The following is a 26,172-nucleotide window of genomic DNA, read 5'->3' as shown; positions in this document are numbered from 1 at the left end:
AAGGGAGCAGAAGGCAAGGGAAGGGAAGAAGCACAAGCTGGCAGGTAATAGGTGGGCAACACGCACAAAATGCTGGAGGAACTCTATGGAAAAGAGTAAATAGTCGACTCAGTCATGATGGAGGGTCTTGGCCCGAAATGTCAACTGTTTACTCTTTTTCGTAGATGCCACCTGGCCTACTGTGTTCCTCCAGCATTCTGTGTGTGTTGCTTTGGATTTCCAGCATCTCCAGATTTTCTCTTGTTTTGGGTGAAACCAGCTGAGGAGGAGGGGGAGAGCATTTGAAGTAAAAAGCTGAGAATTGATTGGTAGCTGAAAAGATCCATGGTGGGCAGAAGGACAACACCAAAGCGTGCTCATCCCTCAGGATAAGGTTTGTCTCAGCATTCTTAGCAGGTTGAGAATGCGTAGGAGAAAATCACTAGTGTTTTGTACTCTACACAGTATAGCCAGCAACAACTCTTACTTGCTGCCTTCTGCCTAGTTCCGAAATTGACCTTCCATATCTGAAATTTTGGGCATCCCAGATTAAAAGTATTAGTAACATTTATGCTTTATTTCAGAAGATGTAAATAAAGGAAACCGTGTTTCTTTATGGAAGGATCAAGAAGCAATGGCAGAGTTGAATTGACAATAATTATGTTTTTTTAGTGGGATCAAAGGGTGAAATGATTTTTGGTCTGGGTGTTTTTATTTTGGTGCGTACTGTGTACACACAGGAAGTTGCATTTTACTGATGCCCGTTCTAAACAGTGCACCAGCAAAACAAAAGCAACTCCACATCTTTAAAATGAAAAAGAAATCTGTCACAAAAGACAATAGTCTAATTTCATGGGTCACTCTTCTTTCGATGTTCACTATCCACTTATAGGTGGTTTTGTTTATTTTTAACCAGTTCTAATTGTGTATATACATCTACATTAAGCAATTAAAATACTGCCAATAGAATCCAAGAGGCTGGCAAATTTAGCAAACTGGAAAATAGAAATCAAAATCAGGTTTATTATCACTGATGTACTATATGTGGTGAAATTTGTTGTTTTGTGGCAACAGTACAGTGTAAAACATAAACATTTAAGTTACAAAAAATAAATAGTGCAAAAGAATAATAATGTGGTAGTGTTCGCTGGCGTGAGAAATGTCTATTAACATCAGAAGAGATAAATTCAAATAGTTACCCCTAATTCTCTGTCCACTTTACTAACATTTGAAATGCTTTTAAGATATTTGTAATCAGAGAAAAAAATCTTTACCAAGAAACAAAAGATCCTCCCATAAGAGACAATTCCTATAGAAGCCACCAGATGTCTCTACAACTCACCTCTGTGGTAAAACCCGCGCTCACCGCCGTGGTCAATTTCAGAATTGAGACCAGAGGAGCATCAGATCCATCCAGCTCCCACCCTAAGTGCGGCTGCTGTCTCCTGCTAATTTACTGAATTGTTGCACGCGTTTAAATAATGATGTAAATCATGCCATGGTATTGTAGGAATCTACTTTAGAAGATCACTGACCAAAAAAAACCTGAGGCGTGGGGAGGGGTTTGGGGCACGGCGGAAAGTACATGTGTGTTTTTACCATTGAATTTAGAAATGATGGAGAATGAAAAAGCATGCGCAAAACATTATGGATCTCTTGAATCAACTGCGTGGAGTGCAGACGTTGAAAAAGGTAAAAATAAAATATCAAATCCGGACATGGTAGTTTTATTATACACTGTCGTTCCAGAGGTTGGAATGATGTAAAGAACACAGAAAATTGATGTTAAAATAATTTCTTAACCACGTCACTGATACAGGGTTTAGACTAGTGCTTCGTTTGCTTTGATGGCAAAGTTAACATTACTGAGTTGCCTTGCACGTCATTGCTTCTTACTATTTATTTAAAAATGCTATTTGTTGCTGGTGGCTAAATCTTTCGAACCGTATCTCTTGATTCGTGCAAAACAGATCTTAAATGCCGTTATGCAGATTATTGAAATACTTGAGTATGCGAAATATCAGTAATGGTCATAGTTGTGCTGGTATCAAAACCACTTCAAAAACCAAAGTTTGGCATGCCATTTTGCGGGTGCGTGTTGGAAGGTGCCTCTGTCCTTTTATTGTAAGGACCGAGTTGAAATGCTTGCAAGAGCGGAGGACGGAACATTTCATGCTCGCACACCGATGGAAGATCTTCGATCTTGCAGGGGGCTCAGTGGACGGAGGAGACAACACGAATCTACTAACTCCAGAATTTAGATTCCCGTTGCTCTACCACAGTCCAAATTAGCTGCTAGATTTCAAAGAACAACTATTAACTAATTATGTCTGTATGATGTTGCATCACGCTTTGCCAGTATCATTGTTTTTATTAATATAACATATTTTGATCTAGTTATAGGCGGAATGATAATTAATTTCCTGCATTAAGAGTGTATCATATTATACCCTGCTTTTGATCTGGAAGCACTGCTATACTTAGCACGAAACCTAACTTTTTTATAATCAAATATTTGTTTGGCAGGAACTGGATTAGAATCTAGTTTGGGTTTTAGAAGATCTAATATTTGTTAGTTGGGGTCACCCATGACCCATGAATCACTTTTGTAAGGATGAAACCCATTATAAAAGCTTTATTCAATGGCCAGCTCTCCTCTTTCTAATTTGTAGGAACTTGATATTCATTGCCCCTACAATAAATATGTTTTATGCCTCCTCAGTACAATCCTGAATCTTGAAGGTACAAGAATGATTTCTTTGTAAACTTGCTGCATCCTTGGCATATGGAAAAAAACACTTTTAGAACGTTTGCTGTATATAAATATTTGATTTGATTGTTATCTGCTCCTGTTCTCATTTGCATAACAATCATTTGCATCTTGTCCAGTACAAATGACAAAATTATCAATAGCAATTTACCCAGCAAGATGAACTTTTCAGAACTAATTATCAGATTTCCATTTATTGAGAAAATGTTCAAACAGCTGTTTTTAATTGACTTCTAACTTGTTTACTGAAGGAGTGAAAGTCCACTTTATCACAGTGTCACAATGGGGGGGGGCACTGGTAGCGGACCCAAATGCGGGACACAGACACTGAAGTACAAGGAACAGGACTTGACTGGAGTAGGGACGTGACAGGAAACAGATAAGGAGCAGGGACAAGAACACAGACTTGGACTAGGACATGGACTAGACAGGGAATCCTGACAAGGAACTATGCACTAGGAGCCTGGGCTTGGGCTCCAAGCCAGAGACTGGACAAGGACCCAAAACCTGGGTCTTCCCTCGGGCTCGGGCCCTAGAACCAGGCAAGGACATGACATGACTATGGGACAGGATATGGCTGGGGTCTAAAGGCTTGGGGCTGCAGGCTGGGATCTTGGTCTTGTGGTCTTGAGGCTTGTGTCCTTGGAGCTTGGCTTGGCATCTTCGAGGCTTGTGTTCTTGGAGCCTGGCTTGGCATCTTCAAGGCTTGTGTTCTTGGAGCTTGGCTGGGCATCTTCAAGGCTTGTGTTCTTAGAGCTTGGCTGGGCATCTTCGAGGCTTGTGTTCTTGGAGCTTGGCTGGGCATCTTCGAGGCTTGGGTTCTTGGAGCTACACCCGGGCAGGACGTGGAACTTCACCCCACGGAGGCAAGGACAGGGAGGGACAGACCCAACTGCAGGGTAACGACAAACGGCCTGCTTACCCGATGGAGACAAGGGACAGGAAGAGACAGAACCAACCGCAGGGTAACAGCAATTGGCCTGGCTTACCCAACGGAGGCAAGGGACAGGAAAGGACAGAACCAACCGCAGGGTAACAGCAATTGGCCTGGCTTACCCAACGGAGGCAAGGGACAGGAAAGGACAGAACCAACCGCAGGGTAACAGCAGTTACAACCTGGCTTACCCAATAGAGGCAAGGACAGGAAAGGAGCTCAATCCGGGATGGCTCTGAGTTTTGGGGGCAGCCAGCAACCTTGGCTGGCTACAGAAACGGTGGAATCCATACCATGATGACTGCTCTGACGAGTGGTAACAAGGCTCCATGAAGCAGTGGTCCTCCAACCAGGCCTAGAGATCACGAATGGTTTCTCTAGCCTTCCATCAACAGGTTGCTCCAGGGGGGACCGACGAGACAAACCAGCAGCTCACACTCAACCCCAAGGCTACTTATAATCCAAGCCCCAAGATGGGAATCGGGTGCCTATGCTTAACTCAATCAAAACAAGGGACAGCTGGAAGACCCAGAGTCCTGAGTCCACGGACCGGACTGTGAACCGGAATGCGGACTTCATGGACCAGACCATGACACATAGCTAATGCACTGACATCAGGTAGAAAGCCCTTTGCACCTTTCTACTGTGAATAGCTTAATGTTAGTTTTCTCTTTGAGTAGACCAAGGTCTAATTTTCAATATGAATATTTCATTAAAATATAAGCTTTCACAGATAGTACTTTTCAAAAATGGTCATATTTATTACTGTGATAAGTTGCTATTGTTGATAAATGTTTCACAATTTATAAGTAAGTGGTAAAAAATGTTGTTATAGTTGTTATAATCCTCTGGGCAATATGAGGTACCCATGTCAACAGTTGAGGATCTTGAAGGAAAGATCAATAGCTACCTTGGAAGATGACTGGGCCTCCCACATAGCCTGAACAGATTTGCTGACTATGGGAAGAGGAATAAACTGCAGCTTCCCTTCCGTAATCTAAGAAGTTTATGGTTTTCCGTACAAGAGAGTTACTGTTGTACAGAGATTGCAGTGACAGCAGGCATTGAGGCTGAGACAAGTGGGTTGGAAGGCTCAGGATGCAGTGGAGATGGCTGAGTCATGTCTGAGGTACAGGGACCTAGTAGGAACGGTGGCATCTGGTCAGGTGGGGCCTTTAGCTTCCCTTCAATCTGCTTCATCAGGGCCCAGGGCAGGGAGAGACACAATCTGGTCCAGGAAGGAATATGAGTGGATTTCCAGGAAAACAGCAGGATAGTGGGAACGAGGTAGCAGGGAGCTTGGAGAAGGTCGGAGGGTGCACAAGCAGAAGATCTCCTGGTCCACCATCAGGCAGGCAGAATCCCAGTGCATCAAGTTCATGATCTGACTGGCAACAGAAAGTTGATCTTGGCAAGTATTTAAAGTTCCCTGACTTCATCGCATCGTCATCCCTGAGGTCTGACATGGTCATTATGTTAGAAACTTTGAAGCAGGTAGCCATGGTAGAGCCGGCAGTGCCTCAGGAAGACCAGATTGAGGAGGCATTCAAGTGTAAAAAGGCCAAATACCAGGAGCTGGTAGAGCAGTGCCAAGTGGAGGGCAAGTTGAAAGCCTATAGAGGAGGGGTGTGGAGGTTTTGCTAGCTGCTCACTCTGCAGAACCTACTGTCTCCCAGGATTTCCGGGTGAGGGTGTCTGATGTTGAAAGATCCACAGCACTCGATGACTCCAGATTACATCACCGATGATGTGTCCCAGCACCTCCGAGGATGTATCTTGGTTTCACTTCTGGTCTCTCACAAGGAATTTATGTTCCATAAAATCATTTTATGATATGCTGTGAGTCAGTCAATAAATATTAGTGTGATCTCTATTTCAACTCAATAATGCAAAATTTAATAAAACTGTATGGTTACAGTCTGAGCTATCTCCCAGGATCACATGAAGTAGCTATGAGATTAGTTCTTAAATTAATCTACAGTCTATGAGAGATGGAAAGGAAGATTATAAACTAATGGACAGGTTTGACTGACTTATTTACAAGTACTTGAATTTCAGTCAGTATTGATAGACTGGATTGTTACAACTAGGTAAGTAGAGCGATTATTTTTTTTCTGTGTAAGCCAGTGGTGCCACACAGCTGTAGAATATACTTTTACTTCTCGTAGCCTTTTGTGGAAGTTCCTGACTGTGTGGGATAGCAGGCCAGGCCACTTCCAGAAATTCCAACTGATCTGAGAGAATATTGTCTGGCTGAAGAAAACATAAAAATTACCTCTTCAGTTTCTTACTCATGAATGGTTTAGACCGGGGATAACCTATTTAACAAATAGTTTAAAATAAAATATTTTTCATGAACTGCTTAAAAAGAATGACAGAAATAAAAGCCATTTGGCCACTTTATCCTGGCTTCCTGCTGAATCTTTTACCCCCAGTTCTGCATTCCTGTATTAACCTGATGGTGCGTGATTGCCAGAATATCTTGGAGTATATTTTTCTGCACTTTGTAAATGGTCAGCAGCTTAGTCTTCACAGACCTTTTGGTAGTGAATTACAAAGGTTCACCGCCTACCCGGTGTTGAAATTTCTTCTCATTGTCACGAAGGGACAGTTTTTCATTTTGAGAATATGACAACTGGTTCTAAAAATGCCAACGGAGAGAAACATCAACTTTGCTTCTACCTTTCAAACACTTTTTTTATAAAATTATTTGTAGTTTCCAATGAGAGAATCTCTCATTCATCAAAAGACTAGAGAGTACATGCCGAACCTGCTTAATCTCTTTTCATACAACAAACTTGTCAACATTGGAACCAACCAATGCTGCACTCCATCTATTGCATGTATACATTTTCTAGGTAGGAAACTATATATACACAGATGAAGTTTCCTGAGGAGTCCTTGTAATAGGTGTGACGACAAACCAAGTTATCAGACGATTGATGCTGATGAGAGAGATAAGGGAGACAAATGGAGAAGCGTTCAAAATGTTAATGAGAGAGGAGAGAGATAACGAAAAGAGATGCAATTCAGAATATTGACAGACCGGTTGCTTTGAACCTGAACTGTTTGAAGTTTGATGGACAGGCGATACCCCAGCAGGGGGATAAAAAGAATAGGTTCGCTGAGGCACCACACACCACGAGATCACGAGATAACAAGACCCTGGAAGAGCGGTGTGCCCCCACAAGTTGGTGGGAGTTGGAGGTCTGGTTCGCGGGAACCGACCATAGACGCACAAGGTGAAAAGGGTACAATCGGTGGGAACCTGCTGTGTGTGTCCGCCCTTGCCTGGGTGCCGGGTTCACCGCGGAAGAACGGTTGTATCCGGAATGGAGGGGTTCACAGTTGGTGACCACAGAAGACATAAAAGGGTCCGCCCGAAACCACCTGTGAACATCAAAGGTCTGCTGAAACAAATTTGCATTCTCTCTCTCTCTCTCTCTCTCTCTCTCTCTCCAATGGCACAACAGCGATTACTGCGAACTGTACTAAGCTGAACTGAACTCTGCGTCACTTGAGACTGATCATTTTACCCCTAGACTGCGATAGAGCTTGATTGATTCCTATTACCCTAGTTCCGTGTACATGTGTGTTTTATCATTGCTAACCTGTTGCATTTATATCCGTACGATTAGAGTACTGTGTTACTTATTTCTTTAATATTAGCTTTCAGTAATCCAGACTCCAACTAGTGGTCCATTTCTGCTGGTTTGGCAACCCAGATACGGGGTACGTAACATAGGCCAAATATGTCTTACAAATCTTCATACCTAGAATGTCTTTGTGTTTGCTGCCTTGCTTACTAAACCTGTTTATAAACTTTAAGTGATACACATACAGGGCACTTTAACCACCAATGCCTTTCACTCTCTCACCATATTCTCTGCCATTTTATTTTTCTGCCAAAATGGTCTTTACAGTTGTCTGTGTTATATTCTATCTGCCACCCTTCTCCATTCAGTTACCCTATCTGTATTCCTTTGTGGCCTCTCGGCATCAACCTTGGAGCCCACACTGCCACTTAGTTTAGTCTCATCAGCAGCCCTGAATATATTGCACATGATCCCCTCATCCAGATTACACAACTGTGGCCTTAGTTCTGATCCCTGAAAAATCTTGAATCCTGTAGCCTACAACCTCTCAACCTGAGATGACCTAGTCATTCCTACACAAAAGAATTCTGCAGATGCTGGAAATCGCGACCAACACATACAAAATGCTGCAGGAATTTAGGAGCTCAGGCGGCATCTATGGAGAGGAATAAACAGTCGACGTTTAGGGCCATTGAGACCCTTTGTCGGTACGGCTCGAGTTATTCCTACTCTCTTCTTTCTTTCCATGTCAGGATATTACCCCCATGTTACACAGGATATGCCCTCTTCTCATCGTTACCTTCAGGAAGGAGGTACAGAAGCCTGAAGGCACACTCTCAGCAATGCAGGAACAGCCTCTTCCCCCTGCCATCCGATTTCTAAATGGACTTTGAATCCACGAGCGCTGCCTCACTTTTTAAATATTAGTTTTGTTTTTGCACTATTTTTACTTTATCTATTTAATATTTGCATATATACTTACTGTAATCGATTTGCTTATTTTTACATTTTTTTTCTATATTATCATGTATTGCATTGTACTGGTGCCACTAAGTTAACAACTTTCCCTACACATGCTGGTGATAATAAACCTGATTCTGATTCTGATTCTGCTGTGTGCTCAAATTATATTTAATGATCTCATGTGGCACCTTAGCAAGTCCTTCTGTAATTCTGAATCCACCACATCATGGATTCACTCTCGTCTCTCCTAACAGATTCAACCTCCAAAGTATTCCCAAAGATTTGTCACATATGATTTTCACTTGCATTAAATCCATGCATCTCTCCCCACTGCCACATTTATCTTCCAAGTGCTGTGATGCCATTTTCAGACATCCCACCCTGCAAAAACTCATTTCAGGGAGGTAGCACCATCAACTTGCGGGAGACTTCCGGGAGAGGTGGGATGTCTGCAATAGAGTAGCTCCTTAGCAGCTAGCCAGCTAGTTTAAATAACGTTAGCTATGCTAATGAACGAATGACACCTGTTAAACTCACCTCAACACGTCTTTTACAGTCTTAACCCACCATGGGCAATAGAAAAGTCACTGTTGCAAACAGTGCAGCGAGCAACACTGTCATTATTTTGACCCCTATTAGGCAGGAGTACACTTTAGTGTAGTCTGGGGTGACGTATGTTTTATATATTTTTTTGGAACACTCTGCCATGGCGCGCTCTCACTCGTGCGCTCTCTCTCTCTCATGGTCGCTCGCGCACTCTCGCTTGCTTTCTGTCTCGCCTCGCTCTCTCTCGTGGTCGCTCTCGCGCTCTCTCTTGCTTTTCTCTCACTCGCTCTCAAAAAAATTGATTTCCGTGATATTGTATATAATTTGCGGGCATCAGGGAGCCACTATTAATTTGCAGGAGACTCCTGGAAGTTCCGGGAGAGGTGGGATGTCTGCATTTTCTTGGTCAAAGATTCAATCACTTTCTCTACCACTGATGTCAGAAAAGTCAGATTTAATATCAATTGTTGCATCTATTAATTAATTGTTATTTGTTCTAAGGATGTTAGTGCTGGTAGCAATTCTACATACAGTATATTGCCTGTCCTAGTTTTCCCGAGAAGGCGTTAATAGGGAACAATCATAGGATATAGTCATTGCTTTTGGACTAAGTGAAGGCATTTAATTTTATGACTTATTTGGAACATAGAACATAAAAATAGAATATTTTCACACAGTAACCAGCCCACTGGCCCAGAATCACAAACAAGAGAAATCTGCAGATGCTGGAAATCCAAGCAACACACATAAAATGCTGGAGGAACTCAGCAGGCCAGGCAGCATCCATGGAAATGAACAGTCGACGTTTCAGGCTGAGACCCTTCGGCAGGACTGGAGGAAAAAAGATGAGAAGATTTAGAAGGTGCGGAGGTGAGAGAGAAACATGAGGTGATGGGTGAAACTGGGAGAGGTAGGGGTGAAGTAAAGAGCTGGGAAGTTGATTGGAGAAAGAGATACAGGGCTGGAGAAGGAGGGGGTCTGATAGGAGAGGGCGGAAAGCCATGGAAGAACGAAAAGGGAGGGAGAAGCACCAAAGGAACTGATGGGCAGGCAAGGAGATAGGTGAGAGAGAGAAAAGGGGATGGGAATGATGAAGGGAGAGAGGAGGGGGCCATTACCAGAAGTTCGAGAGATCAATGTTCATGCCATCAGGTTGGAGGCTACCCAGAAAGAATATAAGTGTTGTTACTCCAACCTGAGTGTTGCCTCAACACGACAGTAGAGGAGGCCATGGATTAACATACCAGATTGGGAATGGATAGTGGAATTAAAATGGGTGGCCACTGGGAGATCCTGCTTTTTCTGGCTGACGGAGTGTAGGTGCTCGGGGAAGTGGTCTCCTAATCTACATCATCTATGGTGCCATCTCCAATGGTATCCTACCACCAAGCACATCTTTCCCTCCCCCCCAACTTTCTGCTTTCCGCAGGGATCACGCCCTATGCAGTTCTCTTGTCCATTCGCCCTTCCCCACTGATCTTCCTCCTAGCACTTATCCTTGCAAGAGAACAAGTGCTACGGCTGCCCCTACACCCCCTCTCTCACTACCATTCAGGGCCCCAGACAGTCCTTCTGGGTGAGGCGACACTTCACCTGTGAGTCTGTTAGGGTCATATACTGTGTTCAGTGCTCCCGGTGTGGCCTCCTGTATATCGGTGAGAACCAACATAGATCGGGAAACTGTTTCGCCTATACTCCGTCCGCCAGAAGTGGGATCCCCAGTGGCCACCCATTTTAATTCCACTTCCCATTCCCATTCCAATATGTGCATCCATGGCCTCCTCTACTTCCCAGCTCTAAACTTCATCCCTCCCTCTCCTGGTTTCAGCTATCACCTTGTGTTTTTCTCTCTCACCTCCCTCCCCCCCCCCTTTTAAATCTACTTCTTACCTTTTTTTCTCCAGTCCTGCTGAAGGGTCAACTGTACTCTTTTCCATGGATGCTGTCTGGCCTGCTGAGTTCCTCCAGCATTTTGTGTGTGCTTCTTTGGCCCACAACTTTGTGCTGAACTAATTAAATTAGTAATCAAATGCTCAACTAAACTAAAACCTTCGGACTACACAATGTCCATAGTTTTCTGCACATTCGTGTGCCTATCTAAGAGCTTCTTGAATGCCTCTGTTGTATTTGCTTCCACCACCACTTCAGGCAGTGCATTCTAGGCACCCACCATTCTCTCTGTATTTTTTAAAAAAAATGAAAACTTGCCCCATACATCTCTTTTGAGCTTACCCCACTCTCGCCTTAAATAAATACCCTCTGGTGTTAGACATTTTAATCATGGGAGAAATATTCTTGGCTGTTTACTCTTATTAGATACTAATTGTATAAACTTCTGTATGAGATCTCCCATTTATCTCTGCCACTCTAGAGAAACCAACCCAAGTTTGTCCAATCTCTCTGCTTTATAGCTGTAATCCGGGGAGCATCCTGGTCAACCTCTTCTACATCCTCTCCAAAGCCTTAACATCCCTCATATAATGGGGCAACAACTGACACCAAAACACATCAAAGTTGCTGGTGAACGCAGCAGGCCAGGCAGCATCTCTGGGAAGAAGTGCAGTCGACGTTTCAGGCCGAGACCCTTCGTCAGGACTAACAAAACCACAGCTTCACTTCCTTTTCTTAGAAATTCTATTCTTTTAGGCTGTGGTATCCAATTGACATCTTATCATAGTAGCTAACAGTAATATTTCAGTTTTACAAACTCAGCAGCATTTTCTTTTTCCCTGCAAAGTCATTTCTTGTGGTGAAATATTCAAGATCAGCTGTGTCAATGTACAGGCTTATTCTGGATCTCCTAATTCATTCAAGTGTATTTCTGGAGATTGAGTGGAAATAGAGAAAACCTTTGCGATGAAAGGCCAGTGGCTTTCACCACAAATTGTGTGTTTATCGCCAAGTGTTGAGGTGGATCAACTGATTTTCCGATTGTAAAGAACTATGAAGGATGTTGGTGCGTGGCCAAGTGGTTAAGGCGTCGGTCTAGTGATCTGAAGGTCAGTAGTTCGAGCCTCAGCTGAGACAGCGTGTTGTGTCCTTGAGCAAGGCACTTAACCACACGTAGCTGTGGGACGACACCAATGCCAAGCTGTATCGGCCCTAGTGCCCTTCCCTTGGACAACATCGGTGGCATGGATAGGGGAGACTTGCAGCATGGGCAACTGCCGGTCTTCCATACAAGCTTGCCCAGGAAAACCTTCCAAGGCGCAAATCCATGGTCTCGTGAGACTAATGGATGCCTACAAAAGATGTACTTGTAGCATGGATTTTGACACCATGTTATATACTTGGAAATGTCCAGTATGAAGAACTTTGCAAATAGCATAATACATGGAATATAATACATGGTGTGCCAATGCAAGGACATATATAGGTAAAAGGGGCAGACAGATTGCAAATAAAAAGTATAAAAGTGAGGTGACTCTTTTAGTAGGAAGAATGAGAACAGTTATGTAAAGGAAACAGTACAATTTTAAAAGCAATGCTGTAACATAGGTGTACATTCATCAAAAGGCAGGTCCAGTTGAGCCCTGCCGAAGGATTTCAGCCCGACATGTCAACTGTACTTTTTTCCATAGATGCTGCCTGGCTGAGTTCCTCGAGCATTTTATGTGTTGTTTGGATTTCCAGCTTCTGCAGATTCTCTCTTGTTTCCAGTTGAGAAGTGTGTTTGAAAGAAATATAGAATTGTTAGCTTCAAAACTATAGGTTTAGAATACAGAAGCAAGGGAGATATATTAACATAAAATACTGGATATTTTGGGCAGCAAACTTTAGGGAGAATATCAAGTTCGGGCAGGGTTGCTGTAGAGGTTTACTACAATGATACCAAGATTGATGAAGCTAGAGTCGTTCTCCTTGGGGCAGAGAAGATTCAGTGGAGGCGTAATAGAGGAGTTCAGAATCACCAAAGATACATTTTAAAAAAGACACTTTCTGGCAATTGAGGAGTAAATGCCAGAAGCCGCAAAAGGTGAGAGGATAATAACAGAAACTTTACACGAATTATATATCTGAAAAGCACTATATGAAAGTGATTTAGAAACAGATTCAATAACTTCTAAAAGGGAACAAGATGATAATTGAAGAAGATTTTTTTTCAGGATTATGGGAAGGAGCAGAGGAATGAAGTAATTAGTTGTCTCTCAGACAGCTGTCCTGAGAGTGATGAACTAGGTGACCTCTGCCCATTCTCTATAACTCAGTGAAAACCCTTACCAAAACGTTCAGTAAATTTCAACAAACTGCTGAAAGTATTAGCTTGTACATATTTTTGCACTTGTTGACTATGGTAATGTGATCAATGCTTGTATCATAAGTTAGTTTGTGACAGAAAAACACAGAATACAGAGAAAGAGAACATTTGTTCTTCTAAGAGGCAGAGTCCTTTTCAGCACAATTGTCTGAAGAAGGGTCTCTGCCCGAAATGTCAACTGTTGATCCATTTGCTTAGATGCTGCCAGACTTGCTGAGTTCCTCCAACATTTAGTGTATGTTGCCCTGAGTATGGTTTTACTGCTTGTTTTCACTTGTGATACCTCCAAACACCGGGAGAAACTGACAAAAGTGGCATAAAAAGACGAGTTTTAAACAGATGGATGCCACGCCACTTGGGATCGTGTTTTAGTAATTTTTTTTGTCCATGGTTGAAGACTTAAATCACAAAATTCCTTGTCACTAAACAGGCCGTTACACAGATTTTAATAGTGAGATTCTGCTGCTTGCTGTTGTTCAGAAATACTTTACAAGTTGCACCTGTTTTCATAGAAACATAGAAACATAGAAAATAGGTGCAGGAGTAGGCCATTCGGCCCTTCGAGCCTGCACCGCCATTTATTATGATCATGGCTGATCATCCAACTCAGAACCCAGCCTTCCCTCCATACCCCGTGACCCCTGTAGCCACAAGGGCCATATCTAACTTCCTTTTAAACATAGCTAATGAACTGGCCTCAACAGTTTGCTGTGGCAGAGAATTCCACAGATTCACCACTCTCTGTGTGAAGAAGTTTTTCCTAACCTCGGTCCTAAAAGGCTTCCCCTCTATCCTCAAACTGTGACCCCTCGTTCTAGACCTCCCCAACATCGGGAACAATCTTCCCGCATCTAGCCTGTCCAATCCCTTTAGGATCTTATACGTTTCAATCAGATCCCCCCTCAATCTTCTAAATTCCAACGAGTACAAGCCCAGTTCATCCAGTCTTTCTTCATATGAAAGACCTGCCATCCCAGGAATCAATCTGGTGAACCTTCTTTGTACTCCCTCTATGGCAAGGATGTCTTTCCTCAGATTAGGGGACCAAAACTGCACACAATACTCCAGGTGTGGTCTCACCAAGGCCTTGTACAACTGCAGTAGTACCTCCCTGCTCCTGTACTCGAATCCTCTCGCTATAAATGCCAGCATACCGTTCGCCTTTTTCACCGCCTGCTGTACCTGCATGCCCACTTTCAATGACTGGTGTATAATGACACCCAGGTCTCGTTGCACCTCCCCTTTTCCTAATCGGCCACCATTCAGATAATAATCTGTTTTCCTATTTTTGCCACCAAAGTGGATAACTTCACATTTATCCACATTAAATTGCATCTGCCATGAGTTTGCCCACTCACCCAACCTATCCAAGTCACCCTGCATCCTCTTAGCATCCTCCTTACTGCTAACACTGCCACCCAGCTTCGTGTCATCCGCAAACTTGGAGATGCTGCATTTAATTCCCTCATCCAAGTCATTAATATATATTGTAAACAACTGGGGTCCCAGCACTGAGCCTTGCGGTACCCCACTAGTCACCGCCTGCCATTCTGAAAAGGTCCCGTTTATTCCCACTCTTTGCTTCCTGTCTGCTAACCAATTCTCCACCCACACCAATACCTTACCCCCAATACCATGTGCTTTAAGTTTGCACACTAATCTCCTGTGTGGGACCTTGTCAAAAGCCTTTTGAAAATCCAAATATACCACATCCACTGGTTCTCCCCTATCCACTCTACTAGTTACATCCTCAAAAAATTCTATGAGATTCGTCAGACCTGATTTTCCTTCCACAAATCCATGCTGACTTTGTCCGATCATTTCACCGCTTTCCAAATGTGCTGTTATCACATCCTTGATAACTGACTCCAGCAGTTTCCCCACCACCGACGTTAGGCTAACCGGCCTATAATTCCCCGGTTTCTCTCTCCCTCCTTTTTTAAAAAGTGGGGTTACATTAGCCACCCTCCAATCCTCAGGAACTAGTCCAGAATCTAACGAGTTTTGAAAAATTATCACTAATGCATCCACTATTTCTTGGGCCACTTCCTTAAGCACTCTGGGATGCAGACCATCTGGCCCTGGGGATTTATCTGCCTTCAATCCCTTCAATTTACCTAACACCACTTCCCTACTAACATGTATTTCGCTCAGTTCCTCCATCTCACTGGACCCTCTGTCCCTTACTATTTCTGGAAGATTATTTATGTCCTCCTTAGTGAAGACAGAACCAAAGTAATTATTCAATTGGTCTGCCATGTCCTTGCTCCCCATAATCAATTCACCTGTTTCTGTTTGCAGGGGACCTACATTTGTCTTTATCAGTCTTTTCCTTTTTACATATCTATAAAAGCTTTTACAGTCCGTTTTTATGTTCTCTGCCAGTTTTCTCTCATAATCTTTTTTCCCCTTCCTAATTAAGCCCTTTGTCCTCCTCTGCTGAACTCTGAATTTCTCCCAGTCCTCAGGTGAGCCACTTTCTCTGGCTAATTTGTATGCTACTTCTTTGGAATTGATACTATCCCTAATTTCTCTTGTCAGCCACGGGTGCACTACCTTCCTTGATTTATTCTTTTGCCAAACTGGGATGAACAATTGTTGTAGTTCATCCATGCAACCTTTAAATGCCTGCCATTGCATATCCACCGTCAATCCTTGAAGTGTCATTTGCCAGTCTATCTTAGCTAATTCATGTCTCATACCTTCAAAGTTACCCCTCTTTAAGTTCAGAACCTTTGTTTCTGAATTAACTACGTCACTCTCCATGTTAATGAAGAATTCCACCATATTATGGTCACTCTTACCCAAGGTGCCTCTCACGACAAGATCGCTAATTAACCCTTCCTCATTGCTCAAAACCCAGTCCAGAATAGCCTGCTCTCTAGTCGGTTCCTCGACATGTTGGTTCAAAAAACCATCCCGCATACATTCCAAGAAATCCTCTTCCTCAGCACCTTTACCAATTTGGTTCACCCAGTCTACATGTAGATTGAAGTCACCCATTATAACTGCTGTTCCTTTATTGCACACATTTCTAATTTCCTGTTTAATACCATCTCCGACCTCACTACTACTGTTAGGTGGCCTGTACACAACTCCCAGCAGCGTCTTCTGCCCCTTAGTGTTACGCAGCTCTACCCATATCGATTCCACATCTTCCCGGCTTATGTCCTTCCTTTCTATTGCGTTAATCTCTTTTTTAACCAGCAACGCCACCCCACCTCCCCTTCCTTCATGTCTATCCCTCCTGAATATTGAATATCCCTGAACGTTGAGCTCCCATCCCTGGTCACCCTGGAGCCATGTCTCTGTGATCCCAACTATATCATAATCATTAATAACAATCTGCACTTTCAATTCATCCACCTTATTACGAATGCTCCTTGCATTGACACATAAAGCCTTCAGGCGCTCTTTTACAACTCTCTTAGCCCTTTTTAATGCTTGCCCTGGATTTGTCGGCCTGCCACTTTTACTTTTCCCCTTTGTACTTTTTGCTTCTACGCTCACTTTACACCCCTCTGTCTCTCTGCACTGGTTCCCATCCCTCTGTTGTGAACTAACCTCCTCACACCTAGCCGCTTTAATTTGATTCCCACCCCCCAACCATTCTAGTTTAAAGTCACCTCAGTAGCCCCCGCTAATCTCCCTGCCAGGATATTGGTCCCCCTAGGATTTAAGTGTAACCCGTCCTTTTTGTACAGGTCACACCTACGCCAAAAGAGGTCCCAATGATCCAAAAACTTGAATCCCTGCCCCCTGCTCCAATCCCTCAGCCACGCATTTATCCTCCACCTCATCGCATTCCTACTCTCACTGTCGCGTGGCACAGGCAGTAATCCCGAGATTACTACCTTTGCGGTCCTTTTTCTCAACTCCCTTCCTAGCTCCCTATATTCTTCTTTCAGGACCTCATCCCTTTTCCTACCTATGTCATTGGTACCTATATGTACCAGGACCTCTGGCTCTTCACCCTCCCACTTCAGGATATCTTGGACACGATCAGAAATATCCCGGACCCTGGCACCAGGGAGGCAAACTACCATCCGAGTCTCTGGACTGCGTCCACAGAATCGCCTATCTGACCCCCTTACTATCGAGTCCCCTATCACAACTGCCCTCCTCTTCCTTGCCCTACCCTTCTGAGCTACAGGGCCAGACTCTGTGCCGGAGGCAGGGCCACTGTCGCTTCCCCCGGGTAAGCTGTCCCCCCCAACAGTACTCAAACAGGAGTACCTGTTGTTAAGGGGCACAGCCGCCGGGGTACTCCTCATCACCTGCCTTTTCCCCTTCCCTCTCCTAACCGTGACCCACTTGTCTGCCTCCCGTGGCCCCGGCGTGACCACCTGCCTTCCACTCCTCTCTATCACCTCCTCGCTCTCCCTGACCAGACGAAGGTCATCGAGCTGCAGCTCCAGTTCCGTAACGCGGTCCCTTAGGAGCTGCATCTCGATGCACTTGGCGCAGATGTAGACGTCCGGGAGGCTTGGAGACTCCAGGGCCTCCCACATCCGACACCGAGAACAGCAAACTGCCCTCACAGTCATAATGCCCCTCTCCTCAAATAGCAACAGAAAATGAATGTCAAACCTTCCTCGCCTCGCCCGCTTCCGCCTAAGCCCGTTGAGCCGAAGCCCTTAAGTCTTCACTCTGCTCCCGGCTCACTCCGCCGCCCGCAAACTACGCTGCCCGCTCTATGAGGCTTTGTTCCTTTTAAATCTGCCGCGCTGCACTGCCCGACATCACACGCCTGCGCAGTCCCGCCTCTCAGAAAGCCGTTGGAGAAAAAAAAATAACGAAAATTTCAAAAATCTCTTTCTCGGCACTCCCACTCAGACTCTCAGACTCCTTCTTCGAATCAAATCCGAAGCAGGATGTCTGCCCTTTTAAATCTGCCGCGCTGCACTGCCCGACGTCACACGCCTGCGCAGTCCCGCCTCTCAGAAAGCCGTTGGAGAAAAAAAAATAACGAAAATTTCAAAAATCTCTTTCTCGGCACTCCCACTCAGACTCTCAGACTCCTTCTTCGAATCAAATCCGAAGCAGGATGTCTGCCCTTTTAAATCTGCCGCGCTGCACTGCCCGACGTCACACGCCTGCGCAGTCCCGCCTCTCAGAAAGCCGTTGGAGAAAAAAAAATAACGAAAATTTCAAAAATCTCTTTCTCGGCACTCCCACTCAGACTCTCAGACTCCTTCTTCGAATCAAATCCGAAGCAGGATGTCTGCCCTTTTAAATCTGCCGCGCTGCACTGCCCGACGTCACACGCCTGCGCAGTCCCGCCTCTCAGAAAGCCGTTGGAGAAAAAAAAATAACGAAAATTTCAAAAATCTCTTTCTCGGCACTCCCACTCAGACTCTCAGACTCCTTCTTCGAATCAAATCCGAAGCAGGATGTCTGCCCTTTTAAATCTGCCGCGCTGCACTGCCCGACGTCACACGCCTGCGCAGTCCCGCCTCTCAGAAAGCCGTTGGAGAAAAAAATAACGAAAATTTCAAAAATCTCTTTCTCGGCACTCCCACTCAGTTTTCCTGGATAAACGAACACTAGTAAAGCAGGCATGGGCCCAAGCTATCTGCCTTTTCATTGGTTACATGGAACAGTCCATGTTCCAAGCCTTCCCTGATAATTCTCCCCAAATCTTCCTCCGCTACGTTGATGATTGCATTGGCGCTGCTTCATGTACCCATGCTGAGCTCGTCAGTTTCATCAATTTCGCCTCCAACTTCCACCCAGCCCTTATATTCACTCCATCCATTTCTGACTCCTTCCTCTCCTTTCTCAATCATTCTGACTCCATCTCTAGAGACAAACTATCAACCAATATCTTTTATAAACCTGTCGATTCCCATGGTTATCTTGACTATACCTCTTCTCACCTTCTCTCTTGTAAAAATGTTATTCCTTTTTTCAGTTCTTTCATCTTTGCTGCATCTCAGATGGATGTGGTTTTCCTTTCCAGGACATCAGAGATATTCTCTTTCTTCAAAGAAGAGGGTTTCCCTTCCCCCACTATTGATGCTGTAAACACAGGCATCTCCTCCATTTCTCAAATATCCACATTCATCCCATCTTCCCTTTGCCTTAACAGTGATAGAGTTCTTCTTGTCCTTAAGCACCACCCCATGAGCGTCCGCATCCAATGCATCATTGTCCGCATCTTCTGCCATCTCCAAAGGGATCCTACCATCAAACATATCTTTACCTCCCCCTCCCCCCCCAACACAACTCCATTTTTTGCTGGGATCCCCTTCTCCCTGGTTCCCTTGTCTGTTTGTCTGTCCCCACTAACCTCCTTTGTGGCACTTATCCCTGCAAGTGGCCACAGTGCTACACCTGTCCATTCACATCCATTCAGCCCCTCCAGGTGAGGCAACACTTCACGTGTGAATCTGCCAGGGTCATCTATTGTGTCCAGTGCTCTCGATGCAGCCTCCTCTACGTTGGTGAGATGTGTAATAAATTGGGGGACTGCTTTGTCGCTCACCTCTGCTCCACCTGCCAAAAGCGGAACTTCCCAGTGGCCAGGCATTTTAATTCCGAGTTCCATTCCCGTTCTGACATGTCAGTTCATTTCATGGCCTCCTTTTGTGCTAAGATGAGGCCACCCACAGGGTGGAGGAGCAACACTTTATATTGGGTCAGGTAGCCTCCAACATGATGGCATGGATATTGATTTCTCCTTCCAGTAAATACATATTTTTAAATTCCCTCACCCTCTCTTCTTCTAATCCCCACTCTGGCCTTTTACCTCTTCTCACCTGCTCATCACATTTTCCTTGGGCCTCTCCTCCTTCCCTTTCTCCTATGGTCACTCTCCTCTCCTATCAGATGCCTTTCTCTCCAGCCTTTTACTTTTCCTACCCACCTGGCTTCACCTATCAGCTTCTAGCTATCCTCTTTCCCCTTCCCCACCTTTTAAATGTTGGTATCTCCTGCTTCCTTTCCCGTTTTGAAGAAGGGTCTTGGCTCGAAATGTCAGCTGTTCATTCATTTCTGTAGAGGCTGCCTGACCTGCTGAGTTCCTCCAGCATTTTGTGTGTGTTCCTAGTAAGCAGATTATTTTTATCTTATGAAAAGATACTTCAGTTACTAAGACACCAGTGAGACTATTAAATCATTCAGTATAGTTTAACAATCAATTTTCAGTTATGTTTAAAAATGGGTAAGTCACAGTAACAGTAAAGCCCTCATTTTTTTTAATGGTATGTGCCAGGTTGTCACTTTAATTACATAAAGGAAAATGATTCATTTTCGATAACAGGAGGAAAATATGTTCTATTATTCTTCACAGTTGTGCTCCTTCATGGATTTATGATCATGTATATTGTTTTATCAGGAACATGAATTGTAATATACCCCAGCTAAATTTATTATATTTAGAAAGCTTTTTCTCATTTTTTTTCTCAAAACATAAAGTCTGTCGAATTCCTTTGATTAGGTAAATTTATTCAGCTGATCCGGAGGAAGATGATGCCTGCGAACAACGTTACCATGGGCGACATCCTCCAGATGAACCATAATTGTTTCTTTCACTTCTTTTATGTCTTCTTTTTCTTTCAAATTTGTGGTTCTGCTATTGAGCCTGTGATTTACTGTTTGGTGGTGTGTTTTCGGGTGACTGAGTGATCTGGCAGTTTGTTGTCTCCGAGAAGATTCTTGGAGGTGAGCGGCTTCAAGGCCATGATTGACTCTATTTCTCGCCAATCTGACTGATTAAAGCGTCGATAAAGATTGAAAATATCGAGGTGGGTGCGGAAGTTGAGTGAGTATTCAGCAATGTCTACCAGCTTCTCACTCACTGCTGCCAGAGGAAGGTGTCTGCATGTGATGGTATCTCTCTCTCTCTCCTCACTTGCGGCTCCCGCGGGAAGGCCCTGCATTCAAGTGGTCTCTTTCTCTCTTTTTCTCTCCCTTGATACTGTTGGAGCATGGTACTGTAGTACTGGCTCTGTGATTTGTGAATTTAATTGTAGTTTCTGGTTGCTTCGTTTTCTGTTGTTATTTTCAACAACTTTGAATTGGGGCAGTCTGCAGATAATGAACACAGAGCTGAAATGAACATGGACTCTTTCGATTTTGTGTTTTATATTGCGTTTTTGCTCATTCTTTCTTGTTGCTGTTTGCATGATTTGTTATTTGCACGTGGGGTGGGGGGTTGATCTTTTTGTTGCCATTTGTGTGGTTTGTCTTTCATGTGTGGGGAGGGTTGATGTTTTTTATTGAATGAGTTCCATGGCTTTCTTTGTTTCGTGGCTGTCTGTGAAGAAGACAGATCTCAGGGTTGTATACTGCTACATAATTTGATAATAAACGTACTTTGAATCCCTTTGGTTAAGTATTAATACCCGACCAAGCTGATTATTTAACAATATCTAATCCATTAAATCACAACAGCCTTTGCTGTTGCTTTGTGGGTAATAAAGAAACATCATGCAATGTCATAATGTGTGGAATTACAAATTTAAAATAAATATTGTTGAAATTTCCAGATAGAAGTGTTTTCTATCACCTATCTCTAAACTTCCATCCTTCTGTCTTTGTTTTATCTGTTGCACTCCATGTGATCCTTGCATCTAATGACTGACTGGGTGAACAACTGCTGCCAGGATTTGATGCTTTGATACCAGCACATCAGGTGCCAGTCAACTTTCCTTTTGACTTACCCATGGGAAGCAATTTAATTATGGCACTACATCACCACATGCCTGATTCAAATTGACACTTACAGCTGGATATTAATATTTTAACATCTTTCATCTGTTATCATTCAGAATATATTTACTTCTTTTGCTGATGTTGAGAAAACCTTATTTTCTTAGAACCTTATTTTAAGAAAATTAACATATCAAAATTAGACAATTAAATATTGAATGTTCAAAATATGCTTTTTGAAAATACATTGCGAGAGAGTATTCTTTCAATATTTAGTTTTGTATTTTCTCATTTCAATTTTTTAACCTCTTCCATCATCTTTTATTCTCTTCCCTATATGTCATGGAAATAAGAGTTTCCTTCATTTTAGTTTAATATGTAAAATTATTCTATTTACTATTTGAAAGCTACATTGTAGGTTTGTAATTCTTTCATTGTACATTCTCTCATAGCTTCTTCTTAATGTTGAGTTTAGATTCTGACTCACTGCAATGTTAGATTATCCTTCGGAGGGACTTTGTATAATCTTTTGGAATATGGACCCTCCCCAATATGTTTAATTTCACAAGAAAGGCAAATAACTATGAGTAAACCTTTCAAAACAGGAGATTTCTTCTGTGAATTTTAACGTTCCATTTTAATTAGCAAGTCTTGGATTACTTTTGACAGCCAATATCTGAGTGTTCTTCCAAGGGAGAAGAAATAGTATGCTGTTCATAAAGGACAAAATGTTAAGGAGAATGATTTATTTTGGTATCATTGAGATTACAGTATGATTCATCTTTAACACAATGGCCAGTGTTTATCCCAGTACTTTAGAAGAAATTCATAAAGATTTTGTGATTATTAAAAGGAGTTGTTGAACAATGGGAAAGTGTCAACAGCTTAGAAATGGGCTAACGTAACACATGGTTTTACAATGAATGACAGAGTAGATGTTGGCAGTTAAAGAACTTGCAGATCTTGTGTACCTGCTTAATATAATTGGTTATCAAGAATAAATCTGTGGATTACCTGTAGAAACAAGAAAGTAGTAACAGTCCACGTTAGATGAATGTGGTTCTTGAACTGGTTCCTTGACTTTTTAAGTAAGTATCGTTCAGGCACTGATCAGGAGGTCATATGGTATAAAAAATATTTCCTCTTTTGTATAAGTTGTATAAGTCTTAAAAAGCTGAATTAAAATGTAATTATATTGCAACTCCTTGAAGATACTACAAATCTGTATGATTTTTGTTCCTTTGGCCATCTTAATGTGATGAAGGCCCAATTCTGAAATGCATTCTTTTCCTTAATCAAGGCTTCACCACACTTGACAATGTTCTTGACAGCATCTGTCCTATTTCCCTTGCTTCTTCCCTGAAACCCCCTCCCACATTTCCTGTCCAGAACTAAGAGAAGATTCCCTTTCTCTTCCCCTTCCACTCAATCAGCCTCCTCATTCAATGCATCATCCTCCATATTTTCCCATAATCATCAACAGGATGCTATCACCAAACACATCACAACTCTACGTACCATGGTCCTTTCCCATGCAGCCGCAGGAGATACAACTATTTTACTTTTGCCTATTCCCTTCCCTTTGTGCGGTGTCTTAGTCATTCTTTCCAGGCGAAGCCGTCAATACTTGAACTTATAATTTAGTAAGTTGTTTCCAGTGCACAGAATGTGATCTTCTCTACATTAGAGAAGCTGAATGCAGATTGAATAAGCAATTTTCAGAACATTTATCTTTCCCCATCCTACCCATATGGTGACCTCCATTTTGGAGTTTCGTGCACTCTTCCAACTTAACCCAAGGTAAGTTCAGGAATACCATTTTAATTTTCAAGTACAATTATTGTAGTCTTTAGGACAGTTGTATTCAACAGTTCAAATAATCAGTCTTTCCCGTGTGTATCAGAGCTGACCTGCAGGGTCTTTCCAGCATTCACTTTTAAATCAAATTGCTAGCAACCCTCGTGTTTTTATCGCATATTTCCAGCATTGTTTTCTCTTCTCTCCCCCTCCTCCTGACATCTCCTCCAGACAGAACAGCTGTTACTAATGCCTTCAGCATCCTCTTTCAGCAACCAGTGCCACTGTATCAATTAGTCTCACTGATCTCCACCCTATCATAGATATTCTTCTTTCCATCTCTTCACCTTCTCAGTTTTTTGATTTTTTTAACTTTTCCATGTTCTAATGGAAGGTGATTGACCTGAAATGTTATTTCTGTTTTTCTTTGCACTGTCGCTGGCCTAGCTGACAAAATATTTCCAGCCATTTCTGTTATTATTGCAATTTTTTTGATATCTTTCTTTCTGTTACAGAGACAGATATTATATCAATGGCCGATTCTACCATAACAGTGGATGACATTGAAGATGAACTATTTAAAATTGAAAGGATAAGAGATATATTGGTTCGAAGAGAATCTGAACTCAGATATATGTGAGTATAAAATGCTTCCTTGATTTTAACATATATTATTGATATATATGGATTGAATTCTATGCTGCTGATACTCTAATAATTGTTGAAGGATGTAAGCTTTCTTGCTTACCTATAGTTTTTCAACAGAATATGTAGCAATGAGAGATAGAAATTACTAGCTTTATTCACAGTAAAGTGCTACACATTTGCTCTTTTTGAATAACCAGGCAAAAGATTGTAGCCTAGAGATTCTACCTCACAAAAGTGAGAAATGGCACTGGGTAGTAGATTTGTAGCAGTTTGCCCCAGGTCTGCTGCCAGAAGTGATTTATTGTGTATGCGTAGACTGTTGGATATTTTGTGTTCCCACTAGAATGAGTAAGTAAACAGAGGTGAAGCTATGAATAGAACAACCGTTATTGAAGATGTATGAAACCCCCTTTTACTAGGCGGCTCTGGAAAACCGGCTGGTTACCCACCTTGCTAATCGCCACTGGATTCCGCCGTGAGAAACCCACCTTTCCCCGGCTACATATGTCTAGGATGTATACAACTTTGGTCCCGCCAAATTTGTGAGGTTGAGATGTCTTGCTCACCCAACCCCAGCTTGTGTAAATGTTGTGTGATTTACCACTCCCAGCAAGAAATAACAGATTGTATATTGCATGCAATTATAAAGAAGTATATTTAAGAATGCTAATTTAAGCAAACGGTTATTAAAGGAATGAGAGAAAAGAACAAAAAGGGCCCATTACTCTTAAATAGACAAATGTGCACTTAGTTGGAGCTTATCTTGAACCTATCTGTCACTCTCCCACGGGAGTATTGGTCCTTCCTCCTTGAAGCCATTCAACTGCACAAAGTTCCTTGTGCAACAGGGACAGCATCCTCATCCTCCTGTCTTCTCCCAGCACCTGCCAACAAAGACCTTCTAACCCAGCATCCTCCAGAACTTTCTCCCAATTCCACTATCCTGATTGGCTGACAGCACATTCCTAAGTTGAATAACAAGCCTCTTATCTTAGTTCAAACCCTAACAGGCTGAAAGCAGAACAGACTGCTCCTACAGACCTGCTAAAATGAAATACCTTCAGCATAGCAGTAAAATTCTTAACCAAGGTGTTACATATATGACTGAATTGTAGTGGTTAGTGTGACAATATCTTAAAGTCATTCCCTGGTGTACCTATTTCAAAAGTTGCTTCCTTTTTTAAAAAGGAGATAAGCCCATACAAATCATCAGTTATTTGTACATATAAATTTATACAATAGGCTAAATGTTGACATTTAAACACAGTTATAAGCTTAATTATTTTCCTGATCCTCTGAGGTTTTCTCAGTTGTATCTGTGAAGGTTGATCCAGATTCACTGATTCAGGGCAGCAGGGGAGCTGTATGGCCTGAAAGTGCGGTGTTGCTTGTTTACAGCCGCCCAGACGAGTGGCATCGGAGTCGATGTGCTCCACCAGAGACAACATGGTGCAGCATCCAAACTGGAGTTAGTGCTGCCTGCTACCCCCCCCCCCACCCCTCGCCCCGCCATTTTTCGCTCAGCAGAAGACAAGATGTATTGTGTTCAATTGCATAGTCCTGTAACATTCATGGGCTCAGGGTCTTCGATGACCCTTTACTGCTCTGTGTGATTATTGGTAGTGTGATTTCCACCCAGGCCCCAGAGTTATGCTGTTTCATTTGGCAGTTTTCATAAGTGTTCATGTATGGTTGATTGACAATTAAACTTGAATTTGAATCCATTGGCATGGTGGAATGGGAGATGATCCTATATATAAGCAGAGACAAATCCAGCTAATGCTAGCAGTGCAACTCGACTCTCCTGTGCAGCAGCCATTGTTTCAATGTTTCATTCACCATGCAGACAGAATGTTTGAGTCTACCATGAAACACTGGCTGATGTGGGCATATTGAGGTGTGCCAGATTCCACAGAAGTGCAGGCATATGACAAACTTTGCTAAATTAAATTGCAACCATTGTTGGATGGCACAGGTTCAGAGCCTTAAAGGGCCTTGCAGAAGTGCAGTAGCCAAATAACAAAAC

At 42.9% G+C, this 26,172-nt stretch overlaps 1 protein-coding gene across 1 annotated transcript in view; it reads left to right on the top strand.

Annotated features, from left to right (window-relative positions):
* The first annotated feature begins 1,378 nt into the window (after window positions 1-1,378).
* The window catches only part of LOC134360229 (bMERB domain-containing protein 1-like), an 87,550-nt gene continuing 62,756 nt past the window's right edge, over window positions 1,379-26,172 (top strand). The window contains exons 1-2 of the mRNA XM_063074316.1: window positions 1,379-1,671; window positions 24,014-24,134. Of these exons, the coding sequence (XP_062930386.1) occupies window positions 1,593-1,671; window positions 24,014-24,134 (200 nt within the window). The 5' untranslated portion in view covers window positions 1,379-1,592. The remainder of the gene's footprint in view (window positions 1,672-24,013; window positions 24,135-26,172) is intronic.

Source organism: Mobula hypostoma, chromosome 22 (assembly GCF_963921235.1).
Source record: "Mobula hypostoma chromosome 22, sMobHyp1.1, whole genome shotgun sequence".
NCBI classification, from domain to species: domain Eukaryota; kingdom Metazoa; phylum Chordata; class Chondrichthyes; order Myliobatiformes; family Myliobatidae; genus Mobula; species Mobula hypostoma.
This window is presented reverse-complemented; position numbering and strand designations above follow the sequence as displayed.